The sequence below is a fragment of the Sarcophilus harrisii genome, chromosome 4 (genome assembly GCF_902635505.1).
Source record: "Sarcophilus harrisii chromosome 4, mSarHar1.11, whole genome shotgun sequence".
Classification (NCBI taxonomy): domain Eukaryota; kingdom Metazoa; phylum Chordata; class Mammalia; order Dasyuromorphia; family Dasyuridae; genus Sarcophilus; species Sarcophilus harrisii.
In genome coordinates, this window is record NC_045429.1 from 113,457,805 (window position 1) to 113,483,912 (window position 26,108).

Sequence of the window (26,108 nt, forward strand, 5' to 3'; positions counted from 1 at the left end):
AGATATCACCTATATAGCAAACCCTTAATCTACTTTCCAAATGGGAAGAGAGAAGTGGAATGTAAAAGTATCACTTTTAAAAAATATATACTAATTTATAAAACCTTACTGAAGAGGATTGTGAAAGATAATGAACAATGTTATCATAAAAATGCAAGAAACAGCAAAGGGATAAATTAGGTTACAGAGAATTTGGCAAGAAACCTAACTAAACCAGATCTTAAAGGAATTTATGGAGAAATAGGGAAGAAAGATAACAAGCAGGTGCATAATAAAAAGATCTGCTGAAACATTTATAACACACGATTTTCTCCATCTATAATCATGTAATCACATGTTTATATGAAACTAAAGAAAACTAAAATGTAAAAAGCATTTTAATTAGATCAGACAAATCTAGTCTAGACATGAGAGGCCTATGCTGGAAATGACATAATTCTGAGGGTCCTGCAGGGTTTATTTTTAATACAGTTATAAGAAGGATACTAAGTGCCCAGAAAAATTATGAACAGAAAAAATGGCGATCAAAAAAATCTCAATAACTATCCATCCATATACACATTTTCCAACTGATCAAAATCTTTATTTGAATAATACTGAGAACATCCTTGATTATAAAGTAGGAAAAAAAGAGAAGTTTGCAGAGAAATTGTATGGCACATTACATTTTACAGCCACACAACTGTTTCAATTTATGAAGGATATAAGATACCACTGTGCTTATTATTTGTTGACTATTGTCTGGACTAGGATGTGATGTATTCAATGGATATCTTCAAGTATTCATACATATACCTTAACAGACATTAAAGATGGGCAATGAACTGAGTTCATAATTAAATCTGCAACTGGGCTAGATTTTATTTTGTTTATACTTAAATGTGTTCTTGATGATTCTTCATTAGAATATAAGCAAACTCCTTATGAGTAGATTGTTTCAGTCTTGATATTTTTCTTTCCAGCAAGTAGTATTGTATCTAGTAGTATCATTTAATATTTTTTGACTAATTGGATTATGGTTTGGAATTTTGCATTGTTTCATTATTACAAAGTTCTCTTCTGAAACAAACATTTCCCCAACCTATTTTTAAAATTACCAAATAGTCTTCTTGACTCTTGAAGTATCATTGTTGTAGGTCACTGAAATGACAATGGAAAGATATATGGTGAGTGTGAATAAGGTAAACAATAATTTTGTATTAGCAAAAATGTATATATTTACAGATATAAACAGAAATGGGGTGAGCTAACTTTATAGTAAGAATAATACTGATAATATGTCAGGTGAGCTAACCTATAGTAATATTAATATTAATAATATTATCAATCTGAGGAGAAGGACATGGGTATTCATTACAATATGAAGTGACCCAGAGGAAGGTCTCTACCACTTTGGATGTACATTTTGTGATGGAATTACATACAGGATATAGGAAAGAATTACATAGGATAAGATGTGGATGAGTGATGAGCTCTATTGAAGAAAATATCCACGCATTAATGAGATCATAGATCTATTGAAGTATTATGTTCAAACTCCCTTAATAGGATTGTGAGATTGCACAAGTATGTTTGTAAAGTGCTTTGTAAAGTTTAAAAGTGCCATATAAATGTATGCTAGTTTTATCTGTATAGCCACTGCCTTTTCTCAGAGCAATGCAAACTATTTCTTCCAAACATCTCTATCTTAGGGGATAGGCTTCATGAATTGCTATATACCAGATACTTTCTCACTTGGTGTTCCACTTCCTAATCATAAACTATCCTTTTATACTTAGCTAGGTCCTCTGGCTAGGTTGATAGATATCAAGTCTATTACAAAAATTTTCTAGCTAAGTAGGATCACCCAGAGCTTGTATTTTACTGACATAATCTTTAAGAACTTAAGGTCACTTCCATACCATGATGAGGCAATAGGATGGACTTTAGTGACAATTTAAAAGTATTATTCAAGCCATCTATATTATATTCTGTAATTTTAATGCCATTGTTACTTTTATCCACATGGGAGTGTAGTCTGAATTTTTAGGTAAGAATAAGTGTCTAATAAATCTAATAGTTAAGTCTAGATTAGATTTCAATGAATGACATAATTTTTATGTTAAGACCAAATTTGTGGATAATTTACCAAGTTGATTATAGCTGCAGCTGGGGTATAAGAATAATGCCAGAAGAAAGAACAAATAAAAAATACATATATTTTCTAGTGCTCCACATTTACTTATAGGTAAGACCCAACTAGTTTGACCATTGTTGTAGAATTAACTAGAGTCAAAACAGTTATTTTATAAGGATTATTGGCCAAATCAACCTAAATGGCTGGAAAGGCTATACTGGGCTAGAACCTCTTAGTACCTGTTTATTTTTTTTTAATTAAAGCTTTTTATTTTCAAAACATACGTATAGATAATTTTCAACATTCACCCTTGCAAAACCTTGTGTTCCAAATTTTTTCCTGCTCTTCCCTCAACTCCTCCCAGAGAGCAAACAATCCAATATATGTTAAATATGTGCAATTCTTCCATTCGTATTTCCACATTTATCATGCTGCACAAGAAAAATCAGATCAAAAAGGAAAAAATAAGAAAATAAAATGCAAGCAAACAACAACAAAAAGGGTGAAAATGCTATGTTGTGATTCACACTCAGTTCCCATAATCTCTCTCTGGGTGCAGATGGCTTCCTTTATCACAAGACCATTGGAACTGGCCTGCATCATCTCATTGTTGAAAAAAGCCATGTCCATCAGAACTGACCATTGTATAATCTTATTGCTGTCATATAAAATGATCTCTTGATTCTATTCACTTCACTTAGCATCAGTGCATATAAGTCTTTTCAGGGCTCTCTGAAATCATCCTGCTCACTGATTTTTATAGAACAATAATATTCCATAACATTCACATACCATAACCTATTCAGCCATTCTCCAACTGATGGGCATCCACTCAGTTTCCCAGTTTGTAGCCACTACAAAAAGGGCTGCCACAAACATTTTTGCATAAGTGGGTTCCATTTTCTCCTTTATGATCTCTTTGGGATATAAACCCAGTAGAGATACTGTTGGATCCTTGTAATAGCCCTGTAGGCATTGCTCTCCAGAATGGCTGGATGTATTCACAATTACACCAACAATGCATTACTATCCCAGTTTTCCCACATCCCCTCCAACATTTATCATCCTTTCCTATCATTTTAGCCATTCTGATAGGTGTACAGAGGGACCTGTTTATTTTCATAAGATTTTATTTCACTAATAAACATTTAATGAATACCACCTTTGGGCAGATGATTGTAATAAAGGTTCTACTAGCTAATAAAAAAGAAATACAAGATGTTAGCTCTGCCCTCTAGGAGTTTGTAATCTAAGTGAATTGCATAAAGTGTTTCTTCCTTAAATTCCTGATCCATTTGATGTACTAAGAAAACCCATTTAAAAGATATAGTGTGTTAAGAACAAAAATGTGCTTAACCCAGAAAATGTCTTTTACACTTTATTTTTTTCCCATTTTCATTGAATTGTTAGCACAGCCTTCTATATACCTTTAAATTATTTTTTGCCCATGTATTTTTATTTTAGAATAATAATCTTAAACATTTCTACAGAAAAAAGAACACAAATGTAGTGGGAGAAATGGTTAAAACAAGCATGTTAACAGTGATTTTTTTTTCCAAATATTTGTTCAAAATGAAATGGCTGTCAAATCAACTGTTCAATTAATGACAAATATATCAGTACACAGTGTAAAGATAATAAACATAGGAACATAATGCATATTTTAAATCCAATGCATGTATATCAGAAGGCACATGTAGTGACACATGCACATAGACATATAGGTACACACATATTATTTCCTCTCAACTATAGTTTTGCTGTTGGTAGATGCCATGGTATAAATTAGAAGGCCTAATAATTAATTGTAGAGATGATTCAAATTAGTTTCAGATAGCAATAAGATTTTGAAAAGCCTTCCATATTATTTTAAAATAAAGATAACTATATTTGAGTGTGATAAAACCTCAATATACTGAAATTTTGGGAAAAAATTGAAATGTGCAGTACTATCACAGTCCAATTTGGTAGTACTAACTGATAAAAAAAAAATTAGTGGAGAACTAATTCAAAGGGCATTTTGTGACAAAACTCTCAATGCCATTGCCAGAGAATGGGGTAATCTGGCAATCAGAGAATAGGTTTATAGGCATTGTAAGATCTTTGTATTCTCTAAAGTTTCCACATAGATTTTTAATGCAATCAATTAGCCCAATAAGAGGCTTTTGACTAGAAAGGTGAGAAGCATTATCTTATGCCAATATAGAGAAAATATCTTGCTACCTTTCTATGGAGAGACAAACAAGTCATTCTAAATTATACACTTCACTGAATGCTTTGGTCCTATAGGAATCATTAAGGGCAAAAACAAACAAACAAACAAACCAACCAACCAAAAACCTACCATAACCAAAAAAGAAAAAACAAAAACAAAAACACATCTGTTGTAATGTCCAAAACATCATTTAAATTAGAACATTTTGTGCTTTAACAGAGAAGGTTTGATTGAAAATAAGAATCTTCCACATTTCAGACCTGAATTTGTACACTGACAAGTCACCTTGGATATCTTTGTGCCATAGGAATGGTGAATTAATACAGGCTCTGGAGCAAAGATCTGGGTGCATGCCAAGTCAGCTTGGGATATTCCCATGTCTCCACTCTGAACTTTGGTTCACATGTGTTTTTAAGTATTTTAAATTCTTGGTGTGCCACACATGGTATATCAATACTGAAGGATGACAGCTATTTTACATTCAATGACGTTATGAAAAAGGTATGTGTCACAAGTACCATGGTTAATTACAAGGACCACAAGTGCTTTATGTGGTTCCATGCTAAGTTTTAGAGCAGCCACTTTATGTGGAAGAAATGATTCATCACACGAACATAGCAATAAAAACAAGCTAAGATTGAATGCTGCCATGCACAATTGTAGACTTCATCCAAAACAGTTGCTCACTACTAATTTTTCCCTTTTGTGACTGAGTTCTCTAGAATTCTGCATCCCAGACAATGAAGTTGAAAAACAACTATTAGTCAAATCTTGATCACTTAGGGAGAGAGACAATTCTACCATCAGTTGAAAAATTGGGATTTTCACAATTCTAGAACTGTAGAAGTCTCAGTTAATGGCATTTCTTAAAACTTTTTCCCAATATGGCTGAGGATGTTATATACTACTATTTTTTTTTAAAGCCATAGACACATTTTGCCCAAGTCACCTTTCTAAATGCACAACACACACACACACACACACACCCCTACACACACACACACACACACACACACACCCCTAATTTCCTATACAACATACTTGAACATTCATAAATAAACCAGTTCCTTTGTGCAACATGAATATTTGGCTAGCAGTACAAAAGAGCAAACTATTATCACCCTCTCCCTCCTGCCCTTTCCACTCCCAGGGCATTCACCATCACAAATTCAAAAGAGGATAATTCTTAAAAGAAATATATATATTTGGCAAAAACTTCCAAGGCATTTAAAAGCAGGCCCATCTCTTCCAAATCATCATTATTTTCTTCAGAGGATGAGGAAGTGGTAGGTTGAGTGTGCTTGTGTTTTGATTTACAAAAAAGTTTGAGAGAAGCCTCCTAATGCACTACCCTGACATTTAGTCATCCATAAAAACTCACATTTTAATAGTATTACTAATACTACTTTAAAAACAATAAGAACAGGGTAGAACACAGAACAGTATTTTATATAGATGAAAAAAGTGTGTCTGTATTTAGCGCAGTACATGATTGGTGAATACTTGGATACTACTAAATCAGGCACATAATTAAAATGCCTGTCCTGTTTGATTTTAAAGGACCAGCTAGTTTTTTTCACTTGTCTGGCTGTTCCCTTGAATATCTCAGAATTTACATCTTGGGTAGATCACTAATGGAAATCTCTCAATTTCCAGGACTATTAGAATCAATTTTTTATTCTAAGGCCTTGCTGCAATGATCACAATTTAAAATCAGTTTGGTATAACTGAGTTATCTTAAGATGAACTTTTTTTTAAGGGGAAGAGAGGTAGAGGCTGGTCTAAATTAAGAGATCATACGGCTCAGTCAGGGTGAATTTAAAAATATGTTTTCATTCAACATTTGTCCATTTTAGATCCTAAATGAGGTAAAAATGCACAAAAAATTGCATTTCAGTAGTGTTGAGGGCACTCAGTGGTGATCTTTTATCAAGAGATGATAATGTATATTTTTTGTCTTAATTTTCTAGGAAAATAAGTAGGTATTGTTTGTCATGTGTAAAAACTGTATAACATGTCAACTTAAGATGGGAACCTGATAGGTGTCACTCTACTAACAAATCTTCTCAAAATGTCAAATTCAAGGAATATGGAGCTATCACGATTACCAAAGAAGTATCTTCCTATACTTCCTAGTCTTCTGGATTAACTAGCATTTTGGATAATGTGAAGAACATGAAAATCTCATTCACATAAACATGTTTGCATATGCATGTTCCTCACATGCCCCAGGTAAAGGTGTCTGCAATTGCTTATTTCTAAAAGTCTTAATGAGAAAAATGGGCTGTATTTTATCACTATAAAATAGTGATTATTATTATAAATTATGATTTAAAATATTCAAAACAAGCACAATTAGGATTCCACTTTAGCACCATGAATTGTGACTGAAATTTGTGTCCCACTCATGAGGTAGGACTAAACACCGAAGGAACTCTGGTGTGGTGGATTTGAGGCATGTTGGTTGCTGCTTCATAAATGGAAGCTATATTGTACATTGAAAACAACTAGATTTGTGGGAAATATTCTAAGTATACCCTCATCTTCTTAGGCAGATTTTCCTGATTTGGAGACATTACTTGGTGGTGTGGTATTTTGTCGGCTAAATCCAAGTCCTAATCCTTTGGGCCTCTGCATAGCCTGTATTGGTTCCGACATCCCCTTGCCATCTCTTCCAAGACCTGTCCCAGGTGTCCAGCCCATGTTCTGAAGCATTCGGTTTCCAATGTTGGTCTCTGGGATTGGTTGGGCATTTTCACCCACAAGTCCTGCATTAATGAGATAAACAACATTATTAAGTACTGTCATGAGAAGAAATGAAGACTGCATCAATTGAGAAATATTATTCTTCTGATTGTTACAAATGGATAGGAAGCTGGGATAATTTGCTTTTGAATGCACTGACCTCAACAGAGAACTTGAATGTGAAAACTGAGCATATGTATTACATGGTAGATTCTGGAAATAACAAAATAAGAACAATTCAATTACCCCACCCTGACAGATAAGAAAATAATGCAAAATCTCAAGAATCTAAAGAACTCCCAGACTCATCTGTTTGTTATGGCTACAGCACAGCTTTGCCTTTCTTTTATGAGGTATGATTTAAGATTTAACAACAGGTAAAAAGGAAGTGTATGACAAAACTTATATAAACTAGAATCTAATTAGCTAAGGATTCCCCTCTACCCTTGCTTCAGAAAGACTGAGATTAAAATATACCCATTATGGATTTGTTAAAAAAGGAAAAAACCAAATCTATGAATCCAGTGTACTTTCTTATAGCAGTAGTTCTTAATTTGTTGGTCATTGCCAGGGCTTATGTTCTAGCTCTGTGTCTAAACACTATGAGTATAAACATAATAGCTTCCCACTTTTACCCCATCACTGCCTTGTCATGATAGAAGAGTAGCTTGTATAACTCAATGGAACTATGAGCTATAACATGCATAACTACCTAAGACAAGTCATAGTGCAGAGTTTTGACCAAAGGTGATCCAGAAATGGCAAAGCACTTCAGTATCTTTGACAAGAAAACCTCATGAAAGAAGAGAAAATGGTAGGAATAGAAACTGAAGAAATTAGGAAGAGGTGACAAAAATACACAAAAAAAACTATTTAAGAAATATCTTAACATCTTTAATCATGATGGTATGATTACTGTTCTAGAGCCAGACATCTTAGAGAATTAAGTCAAGTGGGCCTTAGGAAGCATTGCTAACAAAAAGGCTGATGGTGGTGATAGAATTTCAACTGACTATTTACAACTTTAAAGGATGATGCTGTTAAAATGCTGCATTCAATTTGGAAAACACAGCAGCTACTGCCCTAGAAAAGATCAGTTTACCTCCCAATCCTAAAGAATGGTAATACCAAGAGATGTCCAAATTAATAAACAATTGCATTCATTTCATAAGCCAACAAGGTTATTCTTAGGATTCTACAAACGAGGCCTCATCAATATGTGAACCAAGAATTACAAGAACAAATTGGTTTTTGAAGAGGCAAAAAAACCAGAGACTAAATTGCCAACATTCACTGGATTATAGAGAAAGCAAGGGAGTTCTAGGGAAAATAAATTTCTTCTTCATTGCTATATTAAAGCCTTTGAGTGTGTGGATCACAATGAAAGGTGGCAAGTTCTCAGAGATATGGGAGTTCCAGATCATCTTACTTGTCTCTTAAGGATCTTACAAGGAAATCAAGAAGCAATGGTTAGAAATGAATAAAACAATTGATTGGTTTAAGATTGGAAAAGAAGCATGATAAGGCTGTATAATTTGTCAACTTAATGATTTTATGCAGAGTATTCCATGTGAAATGCCAGGCTGGATGAATCAAAAGCTAAAAATATCAACAATTTCAGATACATAGATGATATAACTCTGATGTACAAAGTGAAGAAGATCTAAGAAGCCTACTGATGAGAAGGAAAAGGGGGATTATAAAGGCTAGTTTGAAGCTTAACATAAAATTAATAAACAAACCAAACCAAACCAAACTAAAAAACGCACGTAAGATCTTGGCAATTGGTCCCATCATTTCCTGACAAATAGAGAGAGGAAAAAAAATGGAACCAATGTCAGATTTTATATTCTTGGGCTCAAAGAACTGTAGACAGTATTTATAGGCAAGAAATAATGAAATAGATCCTGTCTTTGAGAGACTTACTTTCTATTTGGTAAATATAATTTATCACAGATCATTTGAAGCAGAGAGAACAATTGCAGCTGGAGGTACTGGTAGAGGTTGCACAGTAGAAGTGACAGGCACTAGAGCTGATCTTGAAGAAAAACAAGAATTCTGAGAAGAGGGGATGAGGTTGGAGTATATTGTTGGCATGGTACAAATACACAGAAATAGGAAAGAGCATGTTGAGATTAGGAACAGCTTAGTTGTACAGTTTAGCAGGAACATTGTATGAAGAAATAAATACTAAAATACTAAAAAAAAGTAAGAAAGATATACTAAAAAAAAATACTGAAATAAAACTAAAAAGAGAAGTGGGAACCAAGGTGTGGGTTGGATTAAAGGAATAAATGGAAAATTCTATATTGTGTTTCTGCCACAATGAGGAACTACTTATGTTCTTGAATAGGGAATGATGTGGCTACACCTGTCTCTTAAGAGATATTATTTTGGAAGCTTATACGGAGGATATGGATTAGACAGGAGAAGGGAAAAATTTAGGAAACTATTCCAGCAATTTCATGGCGAGGTAATGAATGCCAAAACTTGTAATTTGAAGAATGGGACTGATATGTTACAGAGGAAGAACTGATAAGGTTTGGCAACTGATTAGAAATGGGGAGGGAAAGGGAAGCTCTTCTCAGTGTTAATATTGAGTTTATTAACCTTGGTGACAGAGAATGATCTCAAAAGAAATAGGATAGTTTGATTTTTGTTTTTGGCTGGCAAAGTGAATTAATAACTTTTTGCTAGATTTATATAGTGCTTTAAGCTTTATAAAGCACTTTATACATGTTATCTCATTTGGTCTTCATAACAACCCTGTGAGAAAGTAGCTATTATTATTCCCACTTTGCAGATGAGGAAACTGAGATTGTAGAGATCCCAGAAGTGTTCTGGGTTCAACTTTATTAGATACTTGAGGCAAGATTTGAAATCAGGTCTTCCCGACTCCAAATTCAGCACTCTAACTATGGTGCCATCTAGTTGCCTATAGAAGATGATTAATTCAGTTTGGATGAGTGTGAAATGCTAGTTGGGCTAATAGAAAGTGCTTTTCAACTGGCATTTGAAGATGTGAGACTAGAATTTGGGAGCAAGAAGTTAGGTTTGGAAGCATAAAGTTTGGTATCAATTGTATGATGTTAATTGAACCCATGAGAGTGGATGATGTCACCACATAGCTTAATGTAGGGAGAGAAGAAAGTTTAGTTTAGAGCTTTTGGGTACTTAGATAACTGGGAGGTTGATATTTTAAATGTTTATAAAATATAAGGAAGGGGTAGAGTTGGGTCTTTGATTCATTGCCATTTATTCAGAGGTAGAAGAAACAGGCACAGTAGGAAACTCCTAGAATCTTCCCTCTTCCTCTCTATGTATAACTCTCTCCTTTTAGTAAATTCTTTTCCGTAATTATGGTGAGATGAGAACATGGACAGGAACTGCTGTAGCATCCTCTCACCTTCACTTCCACAACTCTGTTTCCAGTGTCTTTTTGATAGCATTTCCTTTTCAGCATCTTTTCCCCACCACAGTTCCCTATCAGCAAGAACCACTTATGTCACTTCTATCAATAGTAAAACTGTAGATTAAGACAAAATCATCTACTTAACACTCTATCCAGGGGTCCTCAAACTACGGCCTGTGGGTCAGATGCAGCAACTGAGGATATTTATCCTCCTCACCCAGGACTATGAAGTTTCTTTATTTAAAGGCCCACAAAATAAACTTTTTGTTTTTACTATAGTCCAGCTCTCCAACAGTCTGAAGGACAGTGAACTGGCCCCCTATTTAAAAAGTTTGAGGACCCCTGCTATACTTTCACTATCTACAATTCCATATTGTGACAATTAATGTTCAGAACAACAAAATCAATGAACTAAGAAACCTTAATTATCAAAGTAACATGAAATTATGTTCAGCAAGCTATATTTATGAAGAGGTTGTTTAAGCTTCACTTTATCAGAAAATTCTCTCAAAAACAGCATTTCATTTCCAAAGTATTTCAGTAAATAAAGATTTTAGTATACATTGCTAGCAGGCCAAATGGGGCCGAATTAACTCTTTAGTTGCTAGTATTTTTTTTTAAGGAAAGGTATACTAATTTATTGATGATTTCTAACAATGGGAAAGGGTTAATGCTAAAGGAAAATAAAATATGTTCCTCCTCTTCCTCCTTTTTTTGTTGTTCCAACACTCTCCCCCAAGTGACAAAAGTGATTTGATTTCATTTTAATAAAGCTTTTTAGCATCCAGAGAATACCTATAGATAGTTATGGTCAGTTTTTAGGTTTGGAACATTTGATAGATCTTGATTTATTTGGTTTAAAATTTTTTTTCCTACAGTTTTTATTTCCTAATTAGTAGCAATAAATGTCCTAACATATCTCCTCAAGTACAGCTTCCAACAATGAATGCCAGGAGCAGACCAAAGATTGGCCAGCTAGTATTCTGGGAGGTGTGTCTGGCACATTGCCTCTGGAAAAGATTGCACTTGGATGTGGTGGTACTGACAGCCAGAAGCAAGAGTCTATCTATAGCAGGCACTTCATAAAAAAAGAAAAGAACCCTAAATTTGGCTAGCAAAAAAAAAAATTTCTAAATCATGGAAAAACTAGAGAAAAGCATTTCAAACAACAGTATGTAGAAACTCCATTCTTTTCCACATGGAAGCAAAAATGCTTATAAGAAATATCATATTGGGAGTGGGAACCCTAGTAATAATTTCAGGATTGAAAAACACTTGTGGCGTTCGTAAACTAGTATCTGGTATGGGAGAGTAGTAAGCATAATTCTTTTCTAGATCACATCTTAGAAGAGACAAAAACTTTCCATTCCACATAATTATCTATGGAAATAATTGCACAAGAAATTGAAGCTTGGGATAGTGCCCCTTCCACTGGAGAAACAAAACTCTACTTTAGCATAGTCAAGAAGTAGACTGAAACATGAGCAAATAATAGAAAAGAATTCTGACTATGACGATAAGAAAGATCAAAACACACTCAGAAGAAAACAAAAAAGTCAAATTCTTGTATCCAAGGCTGCCAAAATATCACTTGGTTTCAGGCTATAGAAAAGCTCAAAAAAGATTTTTAAATTCAAATGAGAGAGGTAGAGGAAAAATTGGGAAGAGAAATAAGAGTGATGTAAAAAAAAAATCATGAAAAAAGAAACAACAGCTTGGTAAAGGAGGCACAAAAAATACTGAAGAAAATAACAGCTTAAAAAAATAGGCCAAATGGTAAAAGAGGCACAAAAATCCAATGAAGAGAAGAATGCCTTGAAAAGCAGAATTGGCCAAATGGAAAAAAATATATTAAAAAAAATCACCAAAGAAAAGTATTCTTTACTAAACAGAACTAGTCAAATGGAAAAAAAAATACAAAATTCACTGAAAAAAAATTTCTCAAAAGTTTGACTTGGGTAAGTGGAAGCTTTATGAAACATTAAGAAATAAACAAAAGAATGAAAAACACAGAAGAAAATGTTAACTATCTCACTAGAAAAACAAGTGAACTGGAAAATAGATACAGAAGAAATAATTTAAGAATTACTGGACTACCTGTAAGTCATGGGGACAAAAAGAGCCTAACTATCATCTTTCAATAAATTATAAAAGAAAACGTGCTGATATTCTAGAATCAGATAGTAAAATAGAAATTTAAAGACTTTATCAATTACTTCCTGAAACAGATTCTAAAATAAAAACTCCTAGGAATATTATAGCAAAATTTCAGATTTTCCAGCTCAAGGAGAAAATACTGCAAGCAGTCAAGAATAAACAATTCAAATATTGTGGAACCACAATCAAGATAACACAGGCTTTAACAGCTTCTCCATTAAAATATTGGCATGTTTGAAATGATACTCCAGAGGGCAAAATAGTTGCAATTATAATTAAGACTCCCCTACTCAAAAATAGTGACTATAATCCTTCAGGGAGAAAAATAGAAACTCAATAGAGAATTTTCAAGCACTTCTGATGAAAAGATCAGAGCTGAACAGAAAATCTGACTTTCAAATACAAGACTTAAAAAGAAGCATTAAAAACTAAAAAGGAAAGAAAAATCAGAAGGGATTTGATAAGATTAACTTCTTTCCTAAATGGGAAAATTATTATTTATAACTCCTAAAAATTTTCTCATTATTAGAAGAGCCTGCAGAAATACACATAGACAGAAAATAAAAGTGTGATCAATAGGATGCTCTCAGAAAAACATGTAAAAATTTACATGAATATGTGATGCAGAGGAAAATGAGCAGAAACAGTAGTACAATGTACATAGTAACAGCAACATTGTATCATGAACTACTATGAATAACTTTTATTCTCAGAAATACAATAATCCAAGACAATTCTTTAGGACTTATTGATGAAAAGTACCAGTCCATTTCTAAAGAAAGAACTGGCAGAGCCTGAATACAGATCAAAGATATTTTTTCTTCCTTTTTTGGTCTGTTTTCTTTCACAAAATGACATATAGACATATGTTTTGCATAACTACATATGTATAGCCTATATTAAATTGCTAGTCTTCTCAATGGGTGAGGAAAAAAAGAGAGAATTTAGACCTCAAAATCTGAAAAAAAAAATGTAAAAATAGTTTTTATATGTAATTGGGGAAAAACAAAATATTAAGTAAGATTTTTTAAAAAGGAATGCTACATTGGGCCCGAACAGATGAATCATGCTATTCCAATATTTGGCTATGATATTTTGGAGAGCATGATGTTGACCTCTAAAAATTAAAGCTAGGTCTCAAACATCCATAACTTCACCATATGTGAACATAGCAAGGAAATGTGATTTTATGAAATCAGGGAGCCCTCTCCATTAATATTGATTGCATTCCAACATAACTATAAGTTTGAAAATAAAGAGTAGGGAATTGATCAAGGCACAGTGAGGTTTATTATTTATCTGGGGTTAAAGAATAATGTGGGAGTCAAACTTGGGTCTTTTTGTTTCTAATTTCAGCACTATCCACTATGTCAAACTGCCTCTTATAATTTGGTTATAATAATCAATTAGATATTTCTCATGAATTAATTTATTTAGGTTATTTTTAAATATTTTCTGAATGTTATATTATTTGTTAGGGCTGAAAACCAAATTATTTTGTTGAAGTTTTTATACTGGTCATTCCAAGAATGGTTTCCTGAGGTTCAACTTGACTACTGGGTTTGCCAGATGCAACAAGGGTCAGTCACAATGTGAAGGGGGGAAAAGAAAAGTGTGCAATGGCTAGCACCTAACAGCAAAAGGACAATCCTTGACTAATTTCATTCTTTGTGGTCAAGGACCAAAAAAAGTATAACTAAACATAATAATTGAGTACCTGAGGTGCTAAAAAATTTAAGAGGTGAACAATTTTAAGTGCATAAAACAAGGGAAAGTAATTTGTCAAAAGGCTTGCTTAATATAATAACAAAACCAGCAATTAAATTTTTATTTTGAAATGATATTTATGGTGGCAATGAAGGCAGATTTCCATGAAAAATTAAGGCACGTAATTTTTTCTTAACAGCTGCTGATACAGGTATGTTCTGGTTAAACAGTACGCTAACATTCAGTACCATACCCTTGATTTTACAGTGATTGCCATGAATTAATTTAATTCCATCTGTAAGCTAAAATCAGATCAGAGGTCTAATGTTGCTGCAGGCTACACATCTGTTTAATCATTTTTGGATACAACAGCTTACAAAAGTTCAGGTTTAAAATTTGTTTAATACTTAAGAAATAACATTAGCCTAATTCAAAAAAAAAAACTCAGCTAGAATTATGAAACTGTGGTTCTTTTCTCAATCATAAATAGGAAGGCCATCATGAACAACCTAATTCTGTATCTTAATTGTAAAATTCTGGCAAAAGTTTTATAAGCCTATTTTGGAAACCCATATGTATCTAGACTGGCGTGGTACTTGTGTTTTTATCTTCATGATCAAAACTTGATGTTCTATTTTAAACATTAGTTTCATTTGGGCAAACAACTAAAATATATTTTAAAATAATGTCTTATAATTGGAAGAAAAAAGTAACAAGGAGATGATGAGGGAAAAGGACATATATCTGTAAAAAATCTTAAAATTATATGGATTATTAAATGAAAAACCTAGAAACTTCATATTTCATAGAAAATAATACTGCACTGAAATCTTCTTTTAGTCTTTCATCCTTTTTATCAGATTAAGATTTAGGAGTACTCCATCACTATTATTTCCTTTCCTATCACTCCTAGCAGTGCTAAATCCTTTAAGTCCTTTCCTAGAAAGCTCTCCTTTTGCTTGGGCAATTTTAGCAATACATAGTCTGCTCACCCCTCACCCCCTTTATGCTGGATCTCACTTATGTCTAATACGGCAGAGTAAGTCTTTTTTTTCTTTTCAAATCTTCCAAAGAGTACTGTGGATGGTAATTCACTTGCGTAATTGGCTCAAGAGATGAAAATCTTGTATCGGTCTCTCTTAGCCACTAATCTATCCAGCTGACTGCAAGCCTAATTGGCAGCTTGTTTAGTAATTTGGCTCCTAAAGTGTTGTATCGATGTTGGATAAACAGCCAATGGAAGGGGAGGTGATACATGCTGCTTCCCTTATAACAGTGAGAACCATCAGTCAGTCTCTCTTTCTCCTGACCCCAGGATTCAGAAAGCATTTTGTGTTTCATGCCTCCCTGTTCTTTCTGCTGTTTCTATTATACTAGCAGTGCTATAGATGTTACAAGATATAAATCTACCAGTAATATTATTAAAATTGTAAACTAACACTGTATCCTCTACGTCTTGATAACTAACTAATGGACATGGGTTTCTTAAATAGTCAAAGAATACTATTAAGAACTGCTTCAGAGGTGAAAAAAAAAAAGATACCAAAATTCAGACAGAAGCAAGATATGCTATGCAGTATTCCTGTTTATTATTAACTATCACTTTTGGATAAAATAAACATTACTAAGAAAGCCACTATGAGTTGTGATCATGTAGGAATTGTACATGTGATTCTTGTTAGGCAAAAAAGTTCAGAATATTTTCTTCTGATAATGATATGCAGTCACTTTTAATTAAGGCACACTAAATAAAAAATTGGTAGCTTTTTTGATGGATGGGTTGAAGATATTAAAGATTCTTTAAATGCAATTTGAATTTTTACAACTCAGTAATTAATGGTTTTATGTTTAGGAAACAATATCAGAAATGAACTGGCATGATAATTAAATAATAAAGTGTTTTGGTGAATCACAATCTTTCAGAACAGGAAGAGACCTGCTAAGTCATTAGGCTAGCCCTTTCATTCATGAGATGAGGAATGGAGATTCATAGAGGCCAACAGACCTGCCCAACATACTTCAGCTGGTGGCCACCAGATTTTATATCTCTTGACTTTCAGAGCATTACTCCTTCTACTATCTAATCTTTCTACTCAATAATTTTTGTTAATAGAGAAATATCAGAAAAACCAACAGAGTAAACATGTCATGTATTACCATTTTCAAAGAATTAAAAAAATCATTAAAATTGTATCAAACAAAATTTAACCTTTCTTTGACGTATCAGAAGAATGTTGTAGGTGCCTCAGCACTATCAGTATGAAAAAGTTATCTTGAAATGTAGATACATATGAGTGCTGGTTAATAAAAAAGCAACAACTGATTAATAAATTGTTGGATAAACCAATTTTTAGTTAATTAACTAATACAGATCTTTTGGAGATTGGGCAGCTAAGTGGTACAGTGGATAGAGCGCCAGGATTGGAGTCAGGAAGATTCATCTAAGTTCACATCTAGCCTCAGAAACTGTAATGCTGGGAAAATCACTTAACCTTTAGTTCCTCATCTATAAAATGAGCTGGAAGAGGAAATGGCAAACCATACCAATATTTTTGCCAAGAAAGCCCCAAATGGGGTTATGAAGAGGTGGATATGACTGAAATAAATGAACAACAACTGGGAATTGACTATTAATACTTATTTTACCCAGGTATGCATGATGTCCTTCGGGTTCTTGCAAGTTATTTCAGGAAAGCACACACTCTGGCAGTTCCTATCAAGTTGGAAAGGCTTCAAATACTACATATTGATTGTCTAAGGATTCATATAGAATTAGAGTCTCAGAATTGGAAGGGACCACAAAAGCTATACACATCAACTCATACCTCTACTATGAATTTGGCAAAGGGTCACTTAGTTTTTGTTCCAGGGAAGGGAATCAAGGCTGCCTTTTCAGGCAGTCTACTCTGCTTTTGAATATGTAAAATATTAAGTGTTTTCTTCTATTAAGCCTAAGTTTCCTCTATGTAGCTGCTATTCATTACTCTTAGTTCTTTCCTCAGCAGATGAACAGATTAAGTTGAATTCCTCTTCCATGAACAATCCTTCAAATATTATTTTATTCCTTCTCTAGGATAAATATTCCCAGTTCTTTCAACCAATTTACATATGACATAATCTCAAGGCCCTTCCCTATTTTGGTTATTCATCTGGAAAATATCAATGGTGGCAACTAGAATTTAACACTCTGGATAGCATCTGACAGAGCAAAGCTGGCTGGTCCCTTTTGTGGTGCAGGACATGAACTCTCTTAAAGAAGCCTAAAATGCTTTCTGACTGTATTCTATTGAATTATGTTGATCTTGTAGTCCACAAAAGCTCTCTTTAGATCACTTTGAAATTAGCTCCCTCAAGGGTAAAACTTTATCACTGTTCAAATTATTTTATTAGATTAGCTTAGATCCAGCTAAATTTAAAGGGGTTCATTATAAGGTTGTTCTCAGACTGGATGATGATCTTGCTAGATATGGAAAACTTTAAAAAAAAAAAAAAGAAGCAGCAGCAGCAACTGAGCAACTAAGATGTATTGGGGCATTAATGCAGATGCATTAACAGAGAAAGTATTACACTGACAAAATCATAGATCTTTGGAGTATAACAGATTTTAAGGAAAGGAAATATTTTGGCACCGCTAACAGATTAAAATTACTAAGAAAAATGAGCAAAATTTGGTTTGATAATTGAGAATATTTTTATAACCTCTAGGCACCTAAATAAAGTGCACATATATCAGGCAATTAGGTGTACAGTAGATGGTGTGGAGCTTGGCATCTGGAAGATCTGAATTTAAATCTTACTTAAGATATTATGTGACCCTGGACATATAATATTCCTTTTTTGGGTCATACTTCCTTCATTTATAAAATGTGGATTAATAGCATCTCCCTCCCAGCATTATTATGAGGACCAAATGAGAACATACATAGAGTACATTGTAAACCTTAAAATGCTTTTTAAATGCTATTATTACAATTAACTAGTGAGATCATTAAATGAAATGGTACACAGGGAGAAGAGAGCATAGGATAAAATCCTGAAGGACACCTCCACTTAGATGGTATGATTTAGAAGAGGATCCAATAAAGGAAACAGAGAAGGAGGGGTCACAAAGGTCAGGAAGAGAACCAGCAGAGAATAGTTTCCCAAAAACCTAAAGAGAAAAAAGTATCAAGAAGAACAAAGTGATCAACAATGTCAAAAGCTGCAGAAAAGTAAAAGATTGAGAAGAGGCCATTGGATTTGGCAATTAAAAGATCATTAGTAACTTTGGAGGGAGCAGTTTCAGTGGAGTTTTAAGGTCAGAAGCTAAACTTCTGATCTAATTGGGTTAAGAACTCTAAGGGGGTTAATAAAATAGTAAGAAGGAAAAATAGAGGTACCTATTATAGATGGCCTTTTCAAAGAGTTTTGCTACAAAGGGGAGAAGAATTATAGGATAAGAGTTATCAAGGACAGGATGTATCAAGTGAAGATTTTTTTAGGACATGGAATGTATGAGCATGTGTAAACAGTGGGAAAAGAGCCAGTATAGAGGTAGATATTGAGAATGAATGGAAGAGTAGGGATAACAAAGGGAATTAAACAAGTAGAGGGTTTAGCCTTGGCAAGGGGTAAAGCCACTTCATCAAGTGAGATGGGTTAAAGGAAGAGAGAATGACATAAGGCACAGGAATGACAAGAAATAAGAGAGGAGAAAAGAGAATTCATAGTGAATGACCCCACTTTTCTTCTGTAAAATATGAGGCAAGGTTCTCAAGTTAGAGAGGAGGAGGAAGAGGAAGAGCCACAGGAGACTTGAGAAGGAATAAAAAGATTTGGAAAAGTCTCTGTATTTTAGTATATAAAAGGAAACAAATAACCCCAAATTGAACCTCTGTAGAAACTCTTAGTTGACTTCTTAGTTTTAGAATTTCTTCTTTGCATGTTTGCTATTATAAATAATAATTTAGTGTAAAGTTTTAGTAAAATTTAGTGTAAAGGAAGAAAACACAAGGCTAAAGAATGGTCAACTTTGTATGTTTCATTTTTAGAATTAAGGAAACTTGGGAATCCTGAAAGCTCTAAGCGAACAGAATAAACATTTCTAACAAAGATGTACAAATGGGTCCTAAGCCATACTACTCAAGGATACATGAATAAAAGCAGCAGGATTTTAACTCTTTTATATGGAGTAAAGGGGGAAAAACATACTGCTAAGATTTTATTATGATAAAATATCTAAAATAAGGATATGTTTTTCCCAGAATATTTTAAAAAAATCTATTTTGTAAGTAAATTAAGAATGATGGCAAAAGATAGACAATCAAGATTGGACCTCTGCTTACTCTTAGAAGTATTCAAAAACTTGAGTTCTGATGATTATGTAGATGGGATGTCATAAAATGACTGCAAGGTATAACTAAGTTGGATTTAAAATACCTTCCAATTTTTTAAACCAGAAAATCACGAAAGTCAATCTTGAAGTAATGAGGGTTCCACTAGAAGCCTTCAAGTAAAAATTGAATAGTCGCCTTTTTGGGATTTTAAAGGCATTGCTCTTCAGAGGAAGAGATTATATGGTTATGACACTCATTTGTGATGGTGTCACTGGAATTTTCTTTAGTCAACTTCCATTTTAGAGCCTCAAGCCATGACATCTTACCAATCTCTTCCTCAAGTTTATGGTTTATAGTAGCTTATGCCCAACCCTCTACTAGAACTGAGATGAAGTAGATATTTTTGGTAAAAGTTATTCTTATATGAGAGGAGCCACACTTATTCAGTTATTGCCTTTGGCAAGATTTTACTAAATTGTTTCCCCCTTATATATACACAAAGCTAATTGTTTTCAATCTCATATTTTTTCCCCCCCCTAGATTGGAGAGAACTGGCTCCTAATCTAGCAGAAAAATGTTGCTAAAAAAAGCTCATTTAGTGTCTGTGCATACAAGATTTAAGAAGTAAATTACCATGCATTTACCCATTCTGTCTAAGCAAGTGAAACAATATTTTTTTTTCATCAAATTATGACACTAAAATAATAATGATTAAAAAAATACTTGATGATTTTGCCTATGTTAAATATTGGCATGGATGAGATTTCTATTGTTGCCTTGTGATCATATGAGTCTAGCAATAAAAGAAGCAAACAACAATTTATAAGATGTTTGAATTATGGGACCATAACTTCAAAATATATTAGGAACTTAAATGTGAAGGAGAATTCTTGATTTTATGAGTCATAATTTAAATATATATTTTCAGAAAATTAAATAGCATTTTTCATTCTTGCCTTTGGAAAAAAACATTTAATCTAAATTAGGAATAGAGTAAAAACTTTATAATGTCATTCCTCCCTCTACTCAGAACACTTACATGGAAATGACATCCTCTACAAAAATAATAGTCAGGTATTTAAAGAAGCCACATGGCCATCCTCAAAGGCAGACATCTATATTAACAGCATTATGCTTTAATGGATGTCAATTTCGTAAGTGAAAAAATGGTTGATGATAATTAGTATTTATACTATAGCAATATTTTGCTGCTTACACAACAGAAACAAAGTGACAAAGGGTAATATTTAGTAGTAAGGAATGTAAAAAATAGTTGCCAATAACAAAAACTCCACCTTAATTCAGTAGATTCATATATGGTAAAATAAATTCTTATCACTACTATTAGTTGGGCAAACTCCATCACTTCTCTCCCTCCCCACAATGAATTTAGTCTCAAATCTCCCAAAAGAGATTTTACTTATGAAAAAACATTGCTGCTGCTATGAACTGGCTTTTATATAAAATGGAACTTAATAGTATTCATGTTTTGTTCCTTGCTTTTCTTCACCTTTACAGATGACATTTTTCAAACTATAAAATGCATCGTGGTGGCAAACTTGCTTTCTTCAATAGTTCTCAATTTTATGAGAGTAAATCTACATTCTTTGCTACTAATATACACAGCATCTTTGGGTTTGTGACTTTGAATAAGATAGAGAATAAGCAATAAATTTAAAAATCAATAGCTAACTTATCAATATTCATTTTCCTTTGTCAATACAAAATACAAAGGTGAAAGAGCAATAAATAAGGCAGAGAACTGAAATATATTTGGTGGTCTTGTCACAATTAATAAATGCTCAACCAATAACAAGACCAAATAGGCTAGAGCCTTATTTAGTTTCTGAAGCCATGCTTAGCTGTAGTTTCAAAAGTGTTTATTTTTTTTTTAATGACAATGTACTGTAGCAGGATAATACAACAATATTGTAAATCTTACTTTCAATGAACAACATTTGTATGTACCAAGCACTACTCTCTATTTTTAAAGCTATAAAATTTTGTCCAAATACAGAGTTTGGGATTATGCAGCTAAACTATCTGATGACAGATTTTCTAACCAATCTTATGGTAAATGCTTTTACACCATACTTTGTTTGACTGCATGGTATTTCAAACAAAATCTGAGTTGATTACCTATCTACAGTCAGGCTGTCAAATCATTTAACTTTTTACTTTCTAATTCAACTGAAAAAGATATTCATATGGCTATTTTTTACCTTAAATTTAATGTGAAATGAGACACTATAAAGACTGCATTTATGCAGGTCTTATAACGAAGGGAATAGTCTATAAAATCTCGTTTTGCTTTTAAAAAACAAAATGTAGATTTTTTTTTCCCCATGTTAATGTGGTTTTGGTCATTTATAAAAAAAATCTGGTATGTTATGCTTTGTCTGACAGATATCATTCTGGAATTTAAAAATCATAATTATAGGGAAAGGATATAAGACAAAGAAAAAGAACTAATCTTCATAATCATCAATGCTTTTTCAAAATGTATTCATGCAAAAGCATTTCTCAACTGACTTTAGGTAATTATCTTCATCTGTGACTTGATTCAATGGCATTAAGAGATATTATCTACTATTTAAACTGAAGTACTTTTAAATAATTCACTCTCTTCTCTTTTGATATGACAGTATATTTCATACTGATTTTATTCTGCTTGGAGCAAAACTTTGGACAGTTAGAAATGAAATTAAAACACATGACTAATTTTTTAAAACACATTTCCCCCCACAATTGATATTTTTGGAATAATACAAAATATAAAGTAATTTTAACAAAAGCTAGACCTGAAAATGAATCACAAAAGTTAACTTCTATAATATAACATCGTGAAAATGCTGTAAGTAAAAGAAAAAAGAATGAAGAAGAGGTTTAAAGTTTAAAGTTTATAACCACAATTCCTTACAAATATATACTTTACTATTAGGAAATGTGAGAGTTGGAATCACCTTGTAGAAATAATTACATCACCTTTTCCTCAATCTTTACTATTTTCCCTTCTCCTTTCCCATATGGTCAGAGTTTTTAGGACTTGACCCATGTAGCCTCTTAATTCTCACTACTACCGCTGAGGTTCATTAGTAACATTCCTGAGACTGTTATTGGTCAGCTTCTGTCATTGAAAAGATGAAAGAATTCAGGGGACTACTCAAATGAAATGGGAACATGAAAGTATTCTGTAGAATACTGACTTATGCAATTATTTTAATTGACGAATTCATTTATTTATTATTTTTTAAATTAAAGCCTTTTATTTTTAATATATATATATATATATATATATGGAAAATTTTCAACATTCACCCTTACAAAATCTTCTGTTCTAAGTATTTTCCCTTCCTTACTTCCATTCCTTCCCTTAGATGGCAAGTAAACCAATATATATGTTAAACGTGCAATTCTTCTATACATATTTTCCACAAATATCATGCTGTGCAAGAAAAACCAGATAAAAAATGAAAAAAACGAGGAAGAAACAAAATGCAAGCAAACAACAACAAAAAGAGTGAAAATGCTATGTTGTGGTCCACACTCAGTTCCCACAGTCCTATCTCTGGGTGCAGATGGTTCTCACCATCACAAGATCATTGGAACTGGCCTCAATCATCTCATTGTTGGAAAGTCTTGTTCATCAGAATTGATCATCGTATAATCTGGCTGTTGCCATAATGATCAATGAGTTTTATGAAATTATTGTTTCTATTATGAGGTTATCAAAGTATACAGGTGGCACACAAATACATTTTTTAATTGAATTGTCACATCTTGATATAGACTGAGTTATGTATGAAGTGTCATTGTGGAGAAAACCTGTTTCTAGTCTCAGCTCTACCAACAACTAGCTTTGTCACTTTAGACAAGTCATTGTACTTTTTGGAACTTCAGTTTCTATATCTCTAAAGAGAAGTGAAACTAAATGATCTCTAAGAACACTTCCAGAGCTAAAATTCTGTGATTTTACAATATATATTTAGTTTGATATTTCTGTATATATGCATCTATTTATATAAATATATACACATAATACAGTTATAGTTATAATCATTCCACACAGTGTTTATGGGCTTAACAAACAAACACATAGTATGTATAGAAATGCTTTTTTTCCCTCATCAGTTCAATTGATAGATATAAGATCTCTTCAGTATAAAACCTGGAACTACATCTGATAAAAATGGTTGTTTAGTTGTTCTTTAGTAATTCCTGACATTCCCTGACTCCATTTGGGGTTTTCTTGGTAAGGATACTGAAATTATTTGGCTTTTCCTTCTCTAGCTCACTTTACATATGAGCAAATTGAGGTCAACAGCATGAAGTGACTTGCCTAGGACACACAGCTAGTGAATGTCTGATGAAGATGAAGTCTTCCTGACTCTAGGACCAGGAGATCATCTACTGTACCACCTAGCTATCCTTTATAATGTTTAGTAATAATTTTACATTGGGCCATACTAATTTTGAAGTTATGATTTAATTAGTTTTTCTTTTAACTCATATGTTGAAGATGCAGTTCTAAATTGAGATTTTTCCTGCTTTCTACCTTTTATTTTCTGTTGCTTTTGGGTAAAATTTCAGGAATAAATATCAAGTTTAGTACTACTGAGCTATTATGATATTACTTTGGGTAATACCTAGAGCCTTTACATACTGAGTATCTAATCCATGTTTGTTGAATTGAACTGATAAATCCTGGAGGGAAAGTACTTTTGTTTTTTAAAGATCCTTCCCACCTAATCTCCCCTCCCCCAAAATAAAAACAAAGACAAAAAGAAGTTCAAACATTAGAAAGGTTGTCAGTAAACAAGATTTTCTTTACAACTAATGGAATGCCTACCTTAAGGAGATTTTCTTTGCTCCTTAATTTGCAACACAGCCATTATGTTATGTTTAATTTTAGATTATTCATATATCATTCCTATGTCTATTGTAAACTAGGCAAAATCACAATTCTAGATTAATTTCCTTCTTATACCCAATATACTCTTTGAATCTGTCCCTCCTATAAAGTTAGTGGTTTATAAGCAAGGTATTCCTCTTTTAAGCCTATTACAAATCCTGCATTTTCCATCAAGTTGCTCTGCTCCATAGGGATTTCTCCTTCCTTTAAAATCTGTCTTCAACATCACTCATTTGCATGGAACTAGAATTTTGGAGTTGAACAGGACCTTGGAGTTCATCTATAGTAAACCTTTCATTTTATATGGAGGAATCTGAGGTCTAGAAATATGATTAATATTACAAAGCTCACCAAGTACAGGACAGGAACTGGAATTCAGTATTCTAGAATCATAATCCAGAATTCTTTCCTTATCTGGGATATTTTATATTTTGTTTTGTGGTGGATAACTGTATTTACTATTATTTAGTTATTCACATATTTAAGCTTCATATTCCCAATTAGATGACAAATTCTTAGAGGAAGGGGACTTTCATTTCTCCATACCACCTACTATAATGTCCAGTATATATATTGCTCAGTAAATATTTGCTTATTTTTTAGTGATTATTAGTGTTTTTTTTTTTTTTGTCTAAAGTGACAAAACACTATTTATATAGTGTTTATTATTTAGTGATTATCTCAGGAAACTTTTGGTGATTAAAGTGGACCAAAAATATATTCTAAAACCAAAAATGAAAGATATTTAATAATATTGTTTACTATTTTTCTTTATTTGTTGTAAAATATATTGTTTTTTGAGTGCAGGTAATTGAGAATTGATTACATTTTTATTCTTGTAAATGTATAACCTTTAAATGTTTGAGATTTAAAACAATTTCATTTTACCTGTTGCAGTAGGTCCAGGCAAGGGTGCAGCCTTTCTTCTCCGTTTGATATCTCCCATGCACAAGGATCCTAAATGCATACTTGTTTGTCTATAAGTAATTATCAGAGAAAACTATTAACAAAGGAGGAAAAATATGACACATAAATACACAGCTTGTATAATCTGAATCTAAATCAAAACATTCTCAACAAAGATGAAGCTGCATAGTAAAGCCACCAATCTTGTTTATATCGAAACATAATTACGTTTGTTGACAAGCGTTCAGCAGCTAAATGCGCCATCATAAATTGTTACTGGAATGAATAATATAAAAGGAATGCTTTTTAATTTTCAAAACTGGCAATCTTTCTAGCTCAACATAAAATCAAACACTGTTGGCTCTGACAGGAAAATAGCTAAGATTAATTATCTAAAGAGATCACAATATTGTTGCTAGGTTATCAATTGGTTACAAATGCCTTACTGTCAGAACAACATTTATTACAGGAAAAGCATGATCAATTTCTTTTAGGATATTATGCAACAGGGAATTTGTTTAAAACAGATGAAAGAGACATAAGAAAAATTATAATGTTCCCTCTTCTAATCCAAACTAAGAGGTGCCTTAAGTTAATTGTTTATCGGCCAGGTAAGGGAACTT

At 32.9% G+C, this 26,108-nt stretch overlaps 1 protein-coding gene across 4 annotated transcripts in view; it reads right to left on the reverse strand.

Moving 5' to 3' along the window:
- Positions 1 to 282: 282 nt before the first annotated feature.
- Positions 283 to 26,108, reverse strand: part of GPATCH2 (G-patch domain containing 2) — a 436,123-nt gene continuing 410,297 nt past the window's right edge. For all 4 annotated transcript variants that reach the window (XM_031937380.1, XM_031937378.1, XM_031937377.1 and 1 more), the window contains exons 9-11: positions 25,468 to 25,556; positions 6,911 to 7,099; positions 283 to 1,140 (exon numbers count right to left, since the gene is read on the reverse strand). In XM_031937380.1, coding sequence (XP_031793240.1) covers positions 1,094 to 1,140; positions 6,911 to 7,099; positions 25,468 to 25,556 — 325 coding nt within the window. In that variant the 3' untranslated portion in view covers positions 283 to 1,093. The remainder of the gene's footprint in view (positions 1,141 to 6,910; positions 7,100 to 25,467; positions 25,557 to 26,108) is intronic.